Raw genomic sequence first — 21,142 nt, 5'->3', positions numbered from 1 at the left:
CTGAACATAATTTGATCTTACTTATGGTTTTATTCAATACTGCAGTTATCATATTAATCATCCTGAAAATAAATAATTGGCACAAGAATGAAATTAATATTAAGGAACACAAAACTCATAATCAACAGTTTATTTGGTTTACTTTTTATTTGTAAGTATAAAATATTATATTTACTTGTATAGTTATTTTTATATACCAAATAATTCAACATGGAAAATATTGAAAATGATTTCAAGAATGGGATCTGTTTTAGTAATTATTCTGCAAATTTAACCAGTGGGGATGAATAACTATGGATACAAATTCATTTTAGCCCCTTTTACAAATGTAGCTATCAGAAATACCACAAAACTTTAAGTTTATAAAGGTTGACATCTCTGATTATTGAGCTAATAGAGGAAAAAGAACTTCAAACACTCATGAAAGTGCTGCAAATCCACTCATCACTGGAAATAAGAAATATCATTACGGCTGCTTTTCAAATACAACTGTTTTAACAGAGGATACTTTTAAGAGCCACAACTAAATTGATACTACCGAAAATTGTCAGGTTTTAACAAGTTAACAAAGTAAATTTAAACTGTAGTATTAAACAATTATATTTTGTTCTTTTTTTTTACAAGTGAACTTCACCATAAGAAATTTTAAACACTCATTAACAATTTGCATTTCAAAAAAGCTTCATACAGCATTTCCCAAGAGCATTTACTAAATTTAACAAATTCACACAAGATAAAGGACCAAGTTTTAGGTCAAATATCTGTATGCGCAAAGTTTTATAGAGCATCATAAAGGATGACAGAAAAATGATTTTAAAAAATTGGGTTCTGAAAAACAAACTAAAAGAAAGAAATTAATAATTGGTCTCAAGCTCAACATTAAAGCAGTACAGTTTTGAGGTTACCAGGGTGGGAGCAACCCATTGGAAAGACTGAACACAAGAACAATTATGAACAGGAGATTTAATATACATACATACAATATTGAGGCCACTTGATATTTTGGCTATATTGAAACTTTAAAAATGATTCACTTTAGCATTCTATCTACTTTCCTTTGCAGATCTCAATCAATATGCTACCACTGCAATTAGACTGCATCAGGAAACAGGAAACAGAATGTGAAAAACACTGAAAATGCTGTAAAGGTGCAAGTCAGACAGCAGCTGCAAAGAAGGTTCAGAGTTATGATGCTTCAGCTCTGGCAAATAGGCATAACCCTAAGTATTAACTTTTTTCTCTCTTCACTTTTGCTGACCAACCAGTTGGTTATTTCTACCATTGTGTTTTTATTTCACAGACATAAATACCCTTAACATAAATACCCTTAACACAGACATAATACCCTTTCTATTTAAAACAATGGTAAGCAAGATGAAGCTGGATAGAGGTAATTATTTGAGATTAATAGGCACTTGGAATGGCATCCCAAGACTGGTGCAGTGCAAAAATCAAAAAATGTTTATCATTTGCAGAAAACATGAAAAGATAAAATGAGGTCAGGCAGATGACTAAAATTTGTTGTATGAAACCATTGAATTTAATTGACAATGAATTTTGGATTGGTATAAATAAAAAATGCTTTCACACAGAAGTAGATAGCACACATCAGTACTTTAGGTTAGAGATATAAAATATCTAATACACAATTTCAAAAATCACAAACATGCAGAAATGCATGCCTCATGCGATCGCATAAAAGTCAGTTCATTCATAACCTGAGCCCCTGTATTAGTGAATCACAGCAATCTAAAAGGTTGTAAAGCTGGAACAGATGCAGGGGAAAGAATCACATCACAGAGAGACGCATAAAGAAAGGTTGTAAGGTTGAGAATTTTGATATTATCAGAATGCAAACTAGTTTAAGTCATAATGGGCGTGGAGTAAATTGGATAAAAAGCTGAATGTGAGGAAAGGCAGAGTCAAAGAGGTGACCATATAAAATAGAAGATGAGATGGCATAACACAGGCATAAATGCAAATTACGAGTGGCAAAGTAAAACAGAACAATGGTACAAAAGATGAACACAAAAGCTCAAGCAAAGGAATAAATACAGTAAAAATTCAAATATCCCGCACTTTGGTGGAGGTGGAAGCTATATTTTCTAGACTAGTAATTTATTCCATACTTTAAATTCACCTTTAAGTGTGTTACTTATTAAAATGGTATATATTATAGCAAATTTTCCAGCAAACCAAGTGAGTTTAAGCTGAGTGCATGAGCCAATGTTAAATCATTAGAATTCAAAACAATCAGATAGCTGATATCAGATTTTCATCATACAATGCCTATGTAATGTATTCTCCCACCATGGAATTTTTCATGTTTTATTGTTTTACAACATTGAATTACAGTGGATTTAATTTGGCTTTTTTTTTTGACATTGATAAACAGAAAAAGACTCTCTTATGTCAAAGTGAAAACAGATCACTACAAAGTTATCTAAATTAATTACAAATATAAAACAAAATAATTGACTGCCTAAGTATTCACCCCTTTCAAGTCAGTATTTAGTAGATTTACCTTTGGCACCAATTACAGCCTTGAGTCTGTATGGATAGGTCTCTATCAACTTTGCATATCTGGACACTGCAAGTTTTCCCCATTCTCCTTTGCAAAACTGCTCAAGCTCTGTCAAATTACATGGGGATCCTGAGTGAACAGGCTGCTTCAAGTCCAGCCACAAATTCTCAATTAGGATGAGGTCTGATTCTAAATTGGCCACTCCGGGACATTAACTTTGTTGTTTTTAAGCCATTCCTGTGTAGCTTTTGGCTTTATGCTTGGGGTCATTGTTTTGCTGGAAAAGAAATCTTCTCCCAAGTTGCAGTTCTCCTGTAAACCGCATCAGGTTTTCCTCCAGGATTTCCCTATATTTTGCTGCATTCATTTTACCTTCTACCTTCACAACTCTTCCAGGGCCTGCTATAGTGAAAACAACTCCATAGCATGATGCAGCCACCACAGTGCTTCACAGTAGGTAAGATGTGTTTTAGATGGCCAAAAAGCTCAATTTTGGTTTCATCAGAACATAGAACCTTCTTCCAGCTGACTTCAGAGTCTCCCATGTGCCTTCTGGAAAACTAGCCAAGATTTTGTGTGAGTTTTTTTTCTCAACAGTGGCTTTCACTTTGCTACTCACCCATAAAGCTACAACAGGTGAAGCACCCAGGCAACAGTTGTTGTATGTGCAGTCTCTCCCATCTCAGCCACTGAAGCTTGTAACTCCTCCAGAGTTGTCATTGGTTTCTTAGTAGCCTCCCTCACTAGACCCCTTCTTGCACACTCATTCAGATTTTGAGGACAGCCTGCTCCAGGTAGGTTTACACTGTGCCATATTATTTCCATTTCTTGATGATTGACTTAACTGTACTCCAAGGGACATTCAGTGACTTCAAAATTTTCTTGTATTTCCTTTTTTCAATAAACTTTTTCCAGAGTTGCTTGGAGTGTTCTTTTGTCTTCATGGTGAGGTCTTTCAGGATACTGACTCGTCAGCAGATGGACCTTCCAGATACAGGTGTATTTTTACTACAACACCTTGACTACACACGATGATCTCCATTCAACTAATTAGGTAACTTCTACAACCAAATGACTGCACCAGTGATGATTTGTGTGTCCTATCAAAGGAGGTGAATACTTATGCAATTAATTCTTTTGTGTTTTATATTTGTAATTAATTTAGATCATTTTGTAGAGATTTGTTTTCACTTTGACACAAAAGAGTGTTTTTTCTGCTGATCAGGGTCAAAAAAAACAGATTAAATCAACTGTGATTCAATGTTAAAACATAGAAAACATAGAAAACCCACAGCACAATACAGGCCCTTTGGCCCACAAAGCCGTGCCGAACATGTCCTTACCTTAGAAATTACCTAGGGTTACCCATAGCCCTCTATTGTTCTGAGCTTCATGTACCTGTCCAGAAGTCTCTTAAGAGACCCTATCGTATCCGCCTCCACTGCCGTCATCGGCAGCCCATTCCATGCACTCACCACTGAGTAAAAAACTTACCCCTGACATCACCTCTGTACCTATGTTGTAAAACAATGAAACATGAAAATTTCCAAAGGGGGGGGGGGGTGTGAATACTTTTTATAGGCACTGTATGTGGATAAAAACTCACTTCTAACACAATGCTGTGAAAAATCAGGCTTGGCTTCAATTTCCTGGGACAGACCAAAGCAAGGCACTGGTTTTCAGGAGGGGTTGATCATAATTTTTTTGGTATTCCAAACAGCTTAGAAATCCCAACAGCTCAGCATCTGGCACCTTGGGTGTTAATTCCCCTGTTCCCTGCAACAGACCAAGGTCCCAGCTCCTATCCACTCATTAAACTGAATGGCGCTTCATGTCGAAATTATTTTGGAAATAAGTGAGCTCTGCCCTCAGCCCTCTCCTGAAATTCACCAGGTTGCACTTCCTGTGCTCTTTTGAAATTCTCTGGGATTCCATTTCTCAATCTGCCTAGAAACTTAGCGAGCAGATTTGCAGGAAGCTTTAATACACAATTATATCTTTTAATAATAGTGAATTCAAGTGCTGGACTACAAATTGAAATAACATCCAGTAAGCTTGAAAATCTAGGTAATACACACAAAATATGGGTGGAACTCAGCAGGCTAGGCAGATCTATGGAAAATAGTACAGTTGATGCTTCGAGCTGAGGCCTTTTGGTAGGACTGCATCTAGCCATTTAGCATTGAAATTTCAACTGTGCAGGTATAATGAAATCATATTGCGGTTAGAAAATTCTTTCTCACTCAATTCTGGATACTGTAGAAATGATTGTGTCAAATGCTGAGCTGTAGTCAATAAAACAGCAGCCTGACGTAAGTATTAGTTTTGTCCAGATAATCCAAAACTGTCTGAAGATCCAGTGAGATTGCATCACTGCAGGTCCAGGTCCTTGTTCAGGCAGGATTTGATTCTAGCCATAACAAACCTCTCAAAACACTTCATCACGGTAGATGTGAGTGCCACAGGACAATAGTCGTTAAGGCAGCTCTCCCTGCTCTTCTTAGGCACTGGTATGATTATTACTCTTTTGAAGGCGGTGAGAACCTCTAAATGTAGCAATGAGAGTTGAAAGTGTCTTTGAACACACCTGCCAGTTTGTAGGCATGGGTTTCAGAGCCCTACCGAAAAAGGATGACAGTACAGATGAATGAATGGCTGAGGAACTGGTGCAGAGGGGAGTGTTTCAGATTCTTGGATAATTCAAACTTTTTCTGGGCAGGGGTGACTGTACAAGAAGGATGGGTTACACCTAAACTGGAGGAGAATCAATATTCTGGCTAGGAGGTTCACTTGTGCTACTCAGGAGCGTTTAAACTACTTTGATAGGGAGTTGGGAACCATAGCACCAGGTCAAAAAGTGGAGGGATGGAGAGGAAAGAAGATATTAGGACCAATAAAAGCAGATAGGAGCAAAGTAATGGATACAGTAGGATGGATAGTTTGAAGTGTTTGTATCGTGGGTAAAGGTGATGAACCCAGACTACGGATCAATATAAGGAACTACGATGTTATGGCCATTATAGAGACTTAGTTGATAGGGACAGGAATGGGTGCTTAGTGTACCAGACATTCAAAGCTTTTAAAAAAGATAGGAGAGGGAGCTAAAAGAGGTTGAGGAGTTGCATTACTAATCAGGGACAGTGTCATAGCTGCACTCTCAGAGAGGTCATAATGAAGGGCTCGTGCACTGAGTCTATAAGGGTAGAACTCAAAAATATGAAAGGTGCAATTATTCCAATGAGATTGTACTACAGATCCCCTAACGGTCACCAGGACACTGAGGAACAAATATGTAAAAAGATTAAGGAAAGGTGTAAAAACAAAAAGATTGCCATGGGGTCTTCAACCTCCCTCATATAAACTGACACCTTCTAAGTGCAAAAACTTTAGATGGGGCAGAATTTGTTAGGTTCATTCAGGAGGGTGTCTTAAATCATTATGTAGATAGTCCAACAAAAGGTGAGCCTGGCCATGTGACTGACCTTTCAGTGGGTGAACAGCGACTACAGCTCCTAGGGTTTTCAGATAGTTATACATAAGGATTTGGATGGTGGGGTTGAGATCGTCTCCATGGGCGAGGGGTGGCGGAGTGTTAAGTAAAGAATTGGGAAGTTGACTGGTGAAAGAGACACAGGGCTGGAGAAGGGGGGGGGGGGATCTAACAGAAGAGGACAGATGGCCATGGAAGAAAGAAAAGGGGGAGCAGCACCAAGAGGTGATAGGCAGGCAAGGAGATAAAGTGAGAGAGGGAAAAGGGGATGGGGAATGGTGAAGGGGTTGAGGGGTTGAGTTGCATTACGTGAGGTCTGAGAAATTGATGTTCATACCATCAAGTTGGAGGCTACCAGACAGAACACAAGGTGTTGCTCCTCCAACCTGAGCATGGCCTCATCATGGCAGTAGAGGCCATGGTTTGAATGCCCCTCCACCACCACACTCTTCCGCTTAGCAGAGCTTGTTCTCACGCTCAACAATTTCTCCTTTGGCTCCTCATACTTCCTTCAAACAAAAGGTGTTGCTAAGGGTGCTTGCATGGGTCCCAGCTATGCCTGCCTTTTTGTCAGCTATGTGGAACAGTCTACATTCCAAGCCTACACTGGTGTCTCCCGCCCACTTTTCCTCCGCTACATTGATGACTGCGTTGCACTCAAGCTGAGCTCGTCAACTTCATCAACTTTGCCTCCAACTTCCACCCTGCCCTCAAATTTACCTGGTCCATTTCTGACAACTCCCACCCCTTTCTCGATCTCTCTTTTTTCTATCTCTGGAGACAGCTTATCCACTGATGTCTATTATAAAACCATTGACTCTCACAGCTAGCTGGATTACACCTCTTCCCACCCTGTTACTTGTAAAAATGGCATTCCCTTCTTTCAATTCCTCCATCTCCGTCACATCTGTTCTCAGGATGAGGCTTTTCATTCCAGAACAAAGGAGATGTCTCCCTTCTTCAAAGAAAGGAGCTTCCCTTCTTCCATCATCAACACTGCCCTCAACCACATCTCTCCCATTTCGCACACATCTGCTTACCCCATTCTCCTGTCCCCTTTCCAGGGATAGGCTTCCTTTTGTCCTCACCTACCACCCCCACCAGCTTCCACATCCAGCACATAATTCTCCATAACCTCCACCATCTCTAACAGGATCCCACCATCAAGCACATCTTCCCCCCCCCCCCCCCCCAATAGGGATTGCTCCGTATGCAATTCCCTTGTTCATTCATCTCTCTCCAGGCACTTACTTTTGCAAGCAGAACAAGTGCTACACCTGCCCCTACACCTCCTCTCTCACTACCATTCAAGGGCCCAACCAGTCAACCAGTCCTTCCAGGTGAGGCGACACTTCACCCGTGAGTCTGTTGGGGTCACCTACAGTATCCAGTGCTCCCAGTGCCTCCTGTATATTGGTGAGACCCAACGTAGATTGAGAGACCACTTCGCGGAGCACCTATGCTCCGTCTGCTAGAAAATGCAGGATCTCCCAGTGGCCACTCATTCCCATTCCAACATGTCAATCCATGGCCTCCACTGTTGTGATGAGGCCACACTCAGGTTGGAGGAGCAACGTCTTGTGTTCCATCTGGACAGCTTCCAAACTGATGATATGAACACTGATTTCTCTAATTTCCTGCAATGCCACCCCCCCCGCTTCACCATTCCCCATCCCCTTTTTCCTCTTTCATCTATCTCCTTGCATGCCCATTGCCTCCCTCTGGTGCTTCTCCCCCTTTTCCTCCTTCCATGGCCTTTCCCATTAGATTCCCCCTTCCCCTGCCATGTATCTCTTTCACCAATCAACTTCCCATCTCTTTACTTCACCCCCTCCCTACCCCCCTTCCTGGTTTCACCTATCACCTTGCATTTCTCCCTCCACTCCATCCCCTCACCTTCTAACCCTGACATTTCTTTTCTCCAGTCCTGAAATGTTGATTGTATTTTTTCATAGTTGCTGCCTGGCCTGCAGAGTTCTTCCAGCATTTTGTGTGTGTTACTTGGACTTCCAACATTTGCAGATTTTCTCTTGTTTATTTGTCTTATTGTAATTCTTAGTATATTTTAGGTAGTGTTCTGTATTTTGCTGCCACAAAAGAACAAATCTCACAACATATGCCAAAATGTTAAGAAATCCAACTCTGATTCGGATTCTGCTGCATAAAATTTGTCAATCTACATCATTTGTCCAATAACCTTACATCTGTGGTTTGGGCCCTTCTGTTTACCAGGAGCAACTTCCTACTTATTGCACCAAAACCCTCCATAATCTTAAACAAGTCTTAAATATCCTCTTTACATTCCCATGAAATTATTGCCCAATGTGAAATACAGACATATGAAAAATACTAATAAAGCACCATGGATGAACGAGAAAACAAAGTTTGGTGTGCAAATTTAAGTGCAGACCTATGTTGAATCAATCGGGACAATCGGAGTCATGGAAACTCAGATGCATGAACACAAGCCTTTTATATGAAATCTGGAATCTAGTCTGTTAAGGTTACACAGACAGGGATCATGTGTATAAAATCATACAATGCAACGTGGCTCCCAACACAAACCAGACAAAAATCGACTGTGTGTCAGGACTGGGTGAGCTTTGAACAAAAAAATCTTGCACTGGGATCGAACGAGTCCAACTCTTCATAAATAAATCAGAACTGCATAATATAATACCATGGTGATAATTACTAATTCATTTAAATATTTTTTCAATGTTTCTTAATATCACAAACAGGTGGAAATATTACATTATGGCTAAGATGAAGGGACGATCCCTGTGAAAGGAGTTGGGGGGAAGGGGAGTGAACAGAGATTTGACTGTATTTACCTGTTTTCTGAAAGAGACAAATAAATGCACCAAAAAAAGGGAGGGGATAAGGTCATGACTAAGATTAGAACAAAGAATACGTCAAGTAAATCATTAAAAGAGCACCATTGCCAATACCCATGATCCACCTATATGGATGCCCCAAACAATTTTATTCATGTGGAAGCAAGGGGAATCAAAGGGACTAGTTACTCTGTAGAACAACATTCAGACAATTAAGAGTAGACTACGATGGATTAATTAGGCTTGCATTCATGGAGGTGAAGTGTCAGATTTGTAGTCTCGCATCTCCTGGGAAAAGATTAAGGTTAAATCCAGACATCTGCAATCAAAAAAGTAGCAGTGGCATCAGATGAGTTGTGGCACAGGTCAGAAAAATAGCTGCCCTAGTAAGAACTTTTGTGTAGGCAAATGAGAGATATTAGTGTATATGTTAGCTTGATAGGATGATGGTACAGATAGTGCAAATGTCTTATTGTTCTAGTGCCACATGTTCAGTTCTCACTTCTCATGCTGTCAGCATAGAGCTTGCACTCTTCCTGTGATTTCAGGTGTTGACTACCGATGCTCCCATTTCCTCCCACACTCAAAGGCATGTTGGTTGTTAGGTTAACTGGCGAAGTGAAATGCTCCCAGTGTAAGTGGGTGGCAGCATAATGCAAACTGTTAATGGGTATATGTGAGAGAATAAGAGAGATATATAGAATGGAATTGCTCAATGCTGGTGCAGAGTCAATGGGGCAGATATTTCCACTTACATCAAATGGAAATATAAAATGACAAAACTCACAATGCCCTATGTATATTTCTCTGTGCCATTAATGCATGATTTTCTCAGTGTGCATTTTTTCTGTGCACATCTAGTACTACTATACATAAAATATGTATGCAAATTTCTTTCCAGTTAAATTTTGACATTGCATTCCTAATTTTTGGGGGTGAGGCAATTTAACGGGATTTTTAAAAATAATGTGTTTATTGTTTACAGGTCCTATTAATGAAATAGATGTGACAATGTAACAGAGGGCACAATTCATTTACAACACTAACCTCTCCTCTTATCTCATTTGGAAAATCAGAATTTCACTACTGACTGCCTGAACTGCTCTGATTAACCTGCTCAATTCACATAAATACACAAGAGGCAAAAAGAGCCTGCTCAAATTGCTCCCCCACAATAATATATGAGGACTAAAATAGAACCAAGTTTCTTTTAATACTGTGGGCTGAACACTACTCCTGTAGAACATCTTCATTTCTACAGTTCCAATATTGTTCCAAAGAAAGGTTTTAAAAATCACTAATTAATGAACAAATAATCAATACTTTGGCAACACTGGTTAAAAAAAATTGATGTGGGGCTCTAATTCAATCATGATTAGAAAATCAGAAACAGAACTTTTTAACCCACTTTGTCAATGCCAGTTGTGAACCCTATCCATATTCCTTCTCTTCTTAGTTTTCCTATACAAGTTCCTGTCCAAACACCTTTTAAATGTAATTGTATCTGCCTCCACTACCTCCTGCAGAAGGTCATTACATTTATTCATCATTCTCTGATTGAAAAATTTACTTCTCCAATATCTTTTTTTTAATTCCCCCATCTTCCCTTAAATCTGTGCCCTCCAGCTCTAGATTCCTCTGCCCTGAAGACTATGACTATCAATCCTATCTCTGCTCCTCAATTTTACAAACCTCTCAGCGTTCTAGGTTCCAGTGAGAATAAAGCCGGCCTATCCAATCTCTCCATATAACTATAGCCATCCATCCATCCAAAATCCTGAAAATTGCTTTAGAGCTCTCTATTGCTATTATATCCCTCTTGTAGTGGGCTCACCAGAACTCTACACGATTTGCAGTCTAACCAATATTTCATAAACTACAACATGAAGCTCCAACTCTTATAATCATTACCTCAGCCTGAAGGCAATCATACAAAATATCCCTTTCAATACATAATCCACCTTTTTTGCGACTTTCGCAGAACTATGAACTTGCAACCAACCTTCACCAAAAAGGCCCATTTAATTTTCAAAGGGAAGAGGAATTAGAATTTTAAATGAAACATAAAAACTAACCCTGTGGACAAAAATTAAGACCTGTCAATTACAGCCTGAGAATTTACAGTGCAAGGTGTTGCCATTCAGCTCACAACAGCCCCTTCAATCTTTGTCCACCACTCAGTAAATTCGTGGCATATACCATGATCCCCATCGCTTCCATCTCCTAAAAACTACACTTCTCAACTTTGAATGTACTCAAGGGACATAGTGAATGAGCAGCCACAGCCCCTAAGTATCTAATTTCTGAATCCCACCCCAATGGAATAACCTTTATTAATCAAACACTTGTACCACAATACTACAAAAAAAACACCTTCAGTTCACATAGTTCTGCTCTGCATATTTAATGTGCTAAAACTCAAGTTAACTTTAGTACAATTAATGAATCAATTCTAAAGTTTCACATGGAATTACTGCATTTGAATTTTATCCTTAAATCTTCAGTCTCTCAGTAGAAACACATTCCCATCTCCACCTACATTATTGGAACATGACAGCTGGATTCTACTCCAACTCCATTTTTCTACAGCTCTAAACTTACACCCATTTTACCAAAGGAAACACATCCTACAGTTCTCTCTGGACATTGCTGCAGAGAATGCATCTATTCCTTCCCACTATTTCATGGCTTTTCATTTTCTCCAATTAAACTGTTTCCTTTATCAGTAACAAGATCAGATTGTCCATTCTCCTGAATATATTTGTTCACATCCCAGTACATGTGCATTATACTTCATGCATTTGTCTAAGCTCAATTGCCAGGCTCACGTGACATTACATCCTGGATACCCTTACCTGTCTGACACAAAATCACATCTGTTGCTATCTAACCACTGTCTAAATCCAGACACTGGGCAATTTAACAGACAAGTCTGCCACCTGGACCAAGCTACCACAGGTAAGCTGCCCTTCCAAATGCTCCTTAATCTGATGCTTGGACTCCAACTCCTGAACTGAAGAATCTCAGGAAACTGAGAGTAAGTGTTTGGTGGAGACCTCATTGGTCTCCACAAACTCCAATACAACCAAAAATATCTGTTCTGCAAGGTGCAGAAAATTTTGCTTTTGATTAGCTGTGGTTTCCTATTTATTTAACATTTAAGTTTGTTTTCAAATAATTTATCTACTAGAATTAGCTGACTGTAACTTTTTTTTTAAAGAACAAATACAACAAACATTGGATAAAGTTTAAATACTTGCTGAAGTCTCCAGAAACCACAAGTAATGGAAACACCAAGTGAAAATTCCTTCCTCTATTTTCACCAAATTCCCAACTTTGGCATAGTGCTGCACTCTTTTAAAAGAGGAAATGATGGAATAGAAGGATGCAATATTTCTGAAGCTTCAGTCAACTGAATAAAGTTGAACCTGCCTGCAACAAGTTTCCCAGGCTTCGTGCACAACATGCCACTGTCTTAAAATAACTTACGTTTATCTAATGCAAAATATCTGGCACAGTCTGAGTTAGACATAGAAATAGCTTATCGTCTGCAGATTGTTCTTTTCTCCTCAATGACTTTTCCACCTCACCCCTGACAGCCTTTCCTTAACAGGAATATAAAATTTGTCACTCTCCCAATTCTTAAGGGTAATTAGCATTTCCTAACAGTTTTGAAAATTTACAGTTAAATTACTCTTAATGCCACTGCTATTTCTCTGTCATAATCACCGACTATGTACTAACTGGGGCTAATAGTTTTTCCATCTTTTGTCTCAGTTTTCCATTAGTTCAATCTCGCAATAAACTATGTTATCTTAAAAATAATTTCATATAATTTAACAAACTTTTCATCTACAAATACTGATCCCAAGAAAAATCTATCTTCTAACCACACAGTAAAAGACAAAAGGCTTGCAAACCTCATCTTAAACAAGGTACAACGACTTAAGTTAATTTAATTTACCCTACAACATTCAGAGCTAAAATTTCACAGAATAACACTGTCACCTACCTTCATATGGTGTATCAGGAGGCCCTGCAATCTCCCCTCTCAATTCTGTAAAGTTTTCATCTACGAGTTCTACTTTTATTTGATTCTTGCTGGTCTTCAAAAGAAAACACAAAAAAACAGTAAATTCCAGAATACTAAAGTAACATTTTTAATCAAAGTTTTAAATGGCATCAAAAAAGGTCTTTCAGTCTAATTTCTCCGTGTTGACTGTCTACTTGAGGTAGTCCAATTTTCCTTCTCCTGGCCCATATCTCATCTTTCCTATCCATGTACCAGTCTCAATGCCTTTTAAACATTGTCTACCACAAACTCAGGCAGCTTATTTCATGTACCCACCACCTTCTAGGAGTAAAACATTGCCTCTCAGACCCCTTTAAAATTTTCCCCACCCCCTCACTTTAACCCAATACCATTGAATGTTAGACTCCACTAAACTAGGAAAAAGACTGACCATTCACCTTATCTATGCCTTTCAATTTTATAAACTAGTGTAAGTCCCTCAGTCTCCTACACTCCAAGTAAAAAAAAATTCAGGTTATTCAGTCACTTCTCTAAAACTGGAACCTAAGCCCTCCAGTCCCAGTAAAATCATTATAAATCTTTTCTGCACCTTTTCCATCTTAATGACATCCTTCCCATACCAATTGACCAGAACTGCACACATCATTCCAAGTGTGGTCTCATCAATATCTTGTATAGATTTAACATGACACCCCTGCTGATGCATCATAACAACTAACCTAATTTTAAACCACAATGAAATACATTACTTAGAGAGGCAAGAGGGGAGTTTACTAGGGCTTTGACTATGATCTCCATCCTCTCTTGCCACAAATGAGGTCTCAGTGGACTGCAAAGCAGCCATAGTTGTTTCTTTAAGGACAGAAATATAGATAATATAAATTATAAGCTGTTGAGTCTCACAGTGCTAGGTTTGTTATTGGAGATGTTTCTTATGATTAGGATTTACTAACACTTAGAAGAACATTGATTAATTAGAGACAGTTAATATGGCATTGTGCAGGACAGGTTACATCGTACAAACTTGATTTTTTTTTGGAGGAGGTAGGTGACCAAGGTGATTGATGAGGGTAGTGCACTGGGCATTGTCTACATGAACTTTACTAAGGCATTAGACAAGGTCCCTCATAATAGGCTGATCAGAAAGATTAAGATAGTGCCTTGAAAATTTGAGAATTAACTTCCCATAGAAGACAGAGGGACAGGTGTAATTCTGGCTGAAAATTTGTGACCAGTGGCCAATTGCAGGAATCAATGCTGAGACACCGTGAATGAAAATGTAGATAGGTTGATATATTGAATGCTAGATTCAGATTTATTACATGTACATCAAAACACTGAATGAAATGTATTGTTTGCGCTAACAACCAAAGATGTGCTAGGGCAGCCTGCAAGTGTCACAACACATTTGAGCACTAACATAGCATGCTTACAACGTTCAACAGACCAAAACAGGCAGTAATTAGAACATCCAAACAAAACAATAGCAAAACAAGCCCCTTTCCCACCATTCCACCACTCCTCACACACACATAGGCAGGTTTACAACCCAGACTGGCTGCCTCTGGGACACCTGTCCTTGTTCTTGCACTCAAGAGACATTGGACATCCAACCTACAGTCCATGGCCTGGATTCGTAGTCTCAACCCTTGGGTTTCTACCTCCAGACTCACCAAGCCCTGGACTTTTATCTGATATCCCCTTAGCCACTATGGAAAAGATGGAATGGCAATGGAAAGTGCATAGAGAAGACTCAACCTGGAATGGAGTGGTAAAATAAGGAAAAGAGACTGAATAGACAGGGTTTGTTTTGAGCTCAAGGCAGAACTTATGGGAAAAATATGCTACCTAAAAAATCTAGAGGAACAGCTTTAGAGATGATCTGAAGAACTTTTTCTAACTAGAGGATGGATGCAACCTGATTGGATGGTGATGTAGGTACTCTCAACATCTTAATTATCTAGATGTAACACCCTAGTTGACATTTTTACTGCTATGCTGTAGATATTTCACTTTAGCAGTGATGTAAAAGCAGACTGCTCTGCTTTCAGCCTGCTTGGGTTATTGTTCTGTGGTGGATAAGCTAAGTGACTATCTATATAGTGCCAAGTTTGAGGTGAGGATGGACAAAAACCCATTAACTCATTTCCTGACCTCGGCGAAATTGGATGCCACAGGCCATTGGTGGTTGGTGGCATTGTCTGCCTATGATTTCAGCCTGAAGTACCGGCCAGCAAGTCAGAACATTGATGCCGATGCTTTGTCCCGACGTGCGCATCAAGGGCTGGACAGGGGTGGAGAGTGGGATAGCGTTCCCAGTCAAAGCCATGTGCCAGTTTTCCATCACAGAGAAGGCAGAGAAAGGCAAGGGCAGAATCGAATGGCTGATCATTTGGGAGTGCCATTCCACAGGCTTACTGCAATCCAACCACTCTGAAGACAAAGCAGTTGCCAGAATTGAGTCCTGGGGAAGTGGCAGTGCTCAGTGAGATGGCCCATGCTCAGGCACTGTTTGGTTAGTGGTTGTGGAACAGGACTTGACCCAAGCGGACAAGATGAAACACACTGCAGTGTCTCTGCAACTGACAGAATGGCCCAGATTGGAGTGAGGAACCAGATCCTATACTGGGTCACGTCACCTCACCTCCAGACAGCCTCGGCATTCCCACACACAAAATGCTGGTGGAACGCAGCAGGCCAGGCAGCATCTATAGGAAGAAGTACAGTCGACGTTTCGGAGCAAGACCCTTCATCAGGTCTCAACCCAAAACATCAACTGTACTTCTTCCTATAGATGCTGCCTAACCTGCTGCGTTCCACCAGCATTTTGTGTGTGTTTCTTGAATTTCCAGCATCTGCAGATTTCCTCATGTCTCAGCATTCCCAGCTGGTTCTGCCTGAGAAGTATCAGAGGATTATGTTGAAGTCACTGCATGATGATTCTAGTCATTTGGGGATTGGCAAGACCTATGGATTGTTCAAAGATCCATTCTACTGGCCCCAAATGAAGCTGAAGGTCGAAGAGTACAGCAAGTTGTGCTTTTGATATTTACAGAGGAAGACGCTGTCTACAAGGGCCACTCTGTTATCCCACTTGCAGAGTGTGGGGCCACTGGTCTGCAGGGATTTCCTATCAATAGAGCCTAATGCTAGCAACATGGCAAATGTCTTGGTTGTTATGGAATCACACCAGATACGCACTAGCCCTCCCTACCAAAGATCAGAAGATGCCCACCATGGCCAAAGCATTATGAAATAAGTACTTCATTTATTATGGCCTCCCCAAGTGGATGCTTAGCGATTAGGAATGGGATTTCGAGAGTAGGCTCATACACGAGTTACTGAGCATGCTTGGAAATGAGAAGTCAAGGACTATGCCTTATCAATCAGGGTGATCCCCAGCCCAAGAGGTTCAATCAGACCTTCAGAGAAATGCTCAGAACCTTGGAGATCAGTAAAAACAACAAGTGGAGTCAACATATTGAACATCTGGTCCACTGCTACAACTGTACACAGAATGAAGCTCCAGGTACTCGTCATATTATCTGATTTGGATGCAAAGTGAGGTTGCCTGTTCACTTCTGTTTTGGGACTGGTGGTGAAGATCTACTACAGAAAACTTCTCTGAAGTTTGTGTTTGATATGAGAAGGGAGCTGAAAAAGTCTTATGAACAAGGTGAGATCTTGGCTACCAAGTAGAATCAAGGAAATAAGAGGAGGTATGAGCAAAAGGTTAGGTTCTCCCAACTAATGCCTGGAGACCGAGTCCTCATAAAGAATTTGGGGCTACTTACGAAGCATAAGTCGCCTGAGCACTGGGCGGCTATGTCCTATGTAGTGGAGAGTCAGATGCCAAACGTACCAGTTTTCTGGCTGAAACCAGAGGATGGGAATAGCCCTGTCAAGATTTTCCATTGGAACCACCTTCTACCTCTGGGACAAGAGGTGCATGTTGACCCAGAGCCTGACCTGGACCCTACACTTAGTAAGAGGACTCTGTGGCAACATGGGGGAACTGAAGGACTGAAGGACCAGCAGTAGGAAGGATTAGACCAGACCCCAACCCTTAATGTGATATGGACTTAGAGGATGAGGAAATGGAGGTGTGGTATATGCTGCCCTTCTCAAACTCTCTAATAATTGAAGAGATTCCTAACCTTTCTCACACTGAGGCAGGTGAAATGGGGGGGGGGGGGGGGGGAGACTAGCAGTGGACAATGAAGACAGATTGGGCTCTAAAGTAACTGGGAATGAAGCGGAGGTCAGCCAAGTGACAGAGGGATCTGAATTGCCAGACAGCACGAGTAATGGGCAGGGGAGGCCTTGCCATATAGATAAGAAAGATCCCAAGAAGTGTCCAAAACTGAAGAAGTAGATGACAGGATAAGGATGTCTCAAAGAGTCAGGAGACCCCCTGATACGCTGGCCTATGTCGCACCGGGGAAACAGGGTGTTGTGCCTATCCCCTTAGTGAAATATGTCACTACCATTTACAAATGGATTGGAGGTTCTGACATCACAAATTTCCTTTGAAAACTGTGTTGCTTGGATTGGGGATGATGAATTATTTCAAAGTCATGAGGACATGACTATTTTTGGTAGGGGGAAAGTATAACATCCTGGTTCACATTTTTTACTGCCATGCTGTAGGTATTTCATTTCAGCAGTTCTGTAAGAGCAGTCCGTTCTGCTTTCAGCCTGTTTGGGTTATTGCTCAAGATAAGCGAGGCTGAGGAATGTGTGTCATCCATTTAGGATGGTGGAACTGGGAGAAGGTTCAAGAGAACATGGGGAGGGGGAGGTTTTGTAAGGGGCACTAAGGTTGGTCTTGGCGGGAGATGAAGAGAGAAGAAAGAGGCTGAAGAGAACCAGTTGTAGGATTTGACCTGGTGGGGGACCGTGATTCGATGGAGCAAGGTGCCGGGGTCTACTGTGGATCTGTGAATATGTACGACATTTGGAAGAGATGAGCTCCAACGTGCACATTTGACTGTTTAATTTTAATAGGCCCTTTTTGATTTTTTTTTTTCTTTCCTTTACCAACCCTTTAGTTAAGATTCATATATACAATCCCTTCAATTGTATGCAGTGTGCTGTCTGTTATTTCTTGGCACTGAGTTGTAACAGGGTAACAAATTACACAGCATCCACACAACAAACCAGGGTTTAGGGTGGGAAAATCGTCTCAATCTCACGGGTTTGGCAGGACCAGAGTGTGTATTCCCTAAACTTAAGCAGCCAAGGAAACCAGTGGGGTTTCATTGACATTCATTTGAATCACCAATGGACATGGACCAAGTACTGATAAATGGGATTAGTACAGATCGAAACTCAATGGTCAGGATGAGCACGGTGAGCCTCAGGCTGCTTTGGTGTTTATGGATTTGATTCCAAAAACATAGCTTCAACATTACCTTCCTGCTGTGTTACCATACCTACTTATTTCCTCTCTGCTTTGAATATGTTCAATCATTGTCTTAACAGTTCTCTTGGGTATACCTCCTCCAAGGAAAAGACAATCCTCTTTAATAGTCAGCCTTGTTTTCTGGAATTGAGTCCCCTAGTTCTAGATACTCCTAAGAGAAGCACATGTTTCAAGGATAGAGAAGGTATGACAGGCCAATTGACAAATTAGTGCTTCTGTGTATTATGTTTCTAATATAGTCATAGATTTATACAGCACAGAATCAGGCTGACCAAAATGTCTTCCTGAGCCTGTGGCATCCTTTCAGCATCCACATCATCTTGCTTATTTTTCAATATTCTGTAGGCCCAAGATGTTCAACTTTCTTCCACCCCCTTTGAATGATGTAGCTACTTGATGAACTTTCACTGTACCGTCTCCAGTGCAAGGATGCCCTTTCTTAAATATGACCAAAAGCTGAATTAGTATAAAATTTTGGTCAGGCTACATTTGGAGCATGGTATGCAGTTCTAGTGTGCCCCATTATAGGAATGATTTGGAAAGCATGCAGAAGAGGTTCACCAAGATGTTCAATCACAAACAAGAGAACATCTGCAGATGCTAGAAATCCAGGTTACACACACAAAATGCTAGGACACACAGTCCTGCCAAAGGGTTCCGGTCCGAAACATCAACTGCATTCTTTTCCATAGATGCTGACTGGACTGCTGAGTTCCTCCAGCACTTTCTGTGTGTTGCTCACCAAGATGTTGCCTGAATTGGGGAGTTTTTATTATATGGAGAAGTTAGCCAAACTTAGGATTGTTCCCTTTGGAGTTTGGAAGATGGAGGGGAGACGACTCAAGTTTATAAAACTGTAAGATGCATAGGATAGACAGTATAGACAGTCAGCCTTTATTCCCATAGGGTGGAAATGTCAAACACTGACAGCAGAGCTTTAAAGCATGTGTGTGAGAGACAGCAAAAGCCTGAGAGAATGAGAGCGAGAGCCCGAGTCTGAGCCCAAGAGAGAAAGACTTTTGAAGGGTGAGCACAGTAAATTTTTGCTTCCCACTGAGTGTTTGGTACCTGGAACAGACTACCCGGGGGGGGGGGGCAGGGGAGGGAACAAGAGGGTGTGGTTGCATAAATTCAATACTGATGTTTAAGAGCGTTTAGACAAGCACATCAACATGCAAGGAATGGAAGAAGATATTCATGGAATATCATATTCATATTCAGGTACATGGAATTAGTTTAATTTTGCATCATGGTTTGCATGGCAATAAAAGCCAAAATTCCATTAAATTTCCTATCAATTGCTATCTTTGTACGTTTTCCAAACTGATATCTGATCCTTCTTACCATTGTTTTACAATCTCACTACAGTTAAAAATATTTTTCTTCTCTTCCTTCCAAAGAGAATAGCCTGAAACTTTTACCACATTATACTCAATCTGCTAACTTCTTGCTTACTCATTTAACTTATCTATAGCCCTTTGCATTTTCGTCATAACTTGCCAAACCATCTATTATTGTATCATCAACAATGTGGACACTGGATACTCAGTCCCTTCAATCAATTTATTAATATAGATTAGAAACAGATGAGACCCCAGATCTAATCTGTGACACTCCCTGTTTGTTACTGATCATCAATCTGAAAATGACTCATCCCAATTCTTTTGTGTTAACTAACTTCTCCTGCATCTATACTATTAATCCCTATACTCATGTGTTTGTTGAACACAATCTCTTTTGCATAAGACAATGTTCTTTATCAACCAAGATTTTCTATATGTTCTATTATTAACAACAATGAAAGATGATAGAAAGCTGGATGCTATTTCAAAGAAAATTTATGATCAAAGTATGTATAGATCACCATATACTATCCTGAGATTCATTTTCTTGCAGGCATTCACAGCAGAGCAAAGAAACACTTTAGAATCAATAAGAAACTACACAAAGACTGACAAACAACCAATGTGCAAAAGAATACTATCCGCCCAAAAACAAAAAATAATAAGTAACACTGAGAACAAGTTGTAGACTTCTTGAATGTGTCCAGAGTTGAGATGAGACCACAGGGGGCTCTGTCCATATCCTTTACCAAATAGTGGCATAACAGTTGCCATCTTCTGGACCTCTGGCACCTCTGCAGAAAAAATTTTGTACTAGTGCATCAACTATCTCTGCAGCCATTTCCTTTAATACTCAAGGATGCAGGTCATCAGGTCCTGGGGATTTATTGACATTTTTCTAGTAGTAAAGATAGTTCTCCTTTTGAGTATCTGTTTTATAATAGGCCATAAGACATTAAGCCATTCATTCATCAAGCTTGTCCACCATCCCACCATGGGTGATTTATTATCCCTCTCAACTCCATTTTCCTGCCTGCATAACCTTTGATACCTTTTGAAATCAAGAACTTATGAACCTCTGCTTTAAATAAACCCAATCATTTTGCCTCCAGAGCATCTGTGGCTATGCATTCTATAGATTCACCACCCTCTGGCTAAAGAAAAAGGGTCATTCTAATCTGAGACCTTGCCCTCTGGCCATTGACTCTCCCAAAATAGGAAACATTCTGTCCAAATCCACTCATCTAGGCCTTTCAAGATTCAATAGGTTTCAATGAGATCCCCCTCATTCTCTAAACTCCAGTGAGTACAGGTCCAGTCATCAAATGCTCCACATACGTTAACCATTTCATTCCAAGAATCATTCTCATTAACGTCCTCTGGGGTCCCTTTTCAATGCCAGCACATCTTTTCTTCAACAGTGGGCCCAAACTGCTCACAATACTCTGAGGTCTGATCAATGCCTTATAAAGCCTCAGCTTTTATATTTA

The 21,142-nt window shown here is 40.3% G+C and overlaps 1 protein-coding gene across 6 annotated transcripts in view; it reads right to left on the bottom strand.

Annotated features, from left to right (window-relative positions):
* The window catches only part of ube2kb (ubiquitin-conjugating enzyme E2Kb (UBC1 homolog, yeast)), a 105,082-nt gene that overhangs the window by 52,081 nt on the left and 31,859 nt on the right, over positions 1–21,142 (bottom strand). For 4 of the 6 annotated variants that reach the window (XM_059989060.1, XM_059989062.1, XM_059989061.1 and 1 more), the window contains one exon: positions 12,864–12,957. The exons of the other annotated variants lie outside the window; for them this stretch is intronic. In XM_059989060.1, coding sequence (XP_059845043.1) covers positions 12,864–12,957 — 94 coding nt within the window. The remainder of the gene's footprint in view (positions 1–12,863; positions 12,958–21,142) is intronic. 6 annotated transcript variants of the gene reach the window in all.

Source organism: Hypanus sabinus, chromosome 14 (assembly GCF_030144855.1).
Source record: "Hypanus sabinus isolate sHypSab1 chromosome 14, sHypSab1.hap1, whole genome shotgun sequence".
Taxonomy (NCBI): domain Eukaryota; kingdom Metazoa; phylum Chordata; class Chondrichthyes; order Myliobatiformes; family Dasyatidae; genus Hypanus; species Hypanus sabinus.
The sequence above is the reverse complement of the archived record's forward strand: the minus strand, read 5'-3'. Positions and strand labels throughout refer to the sequence as shown.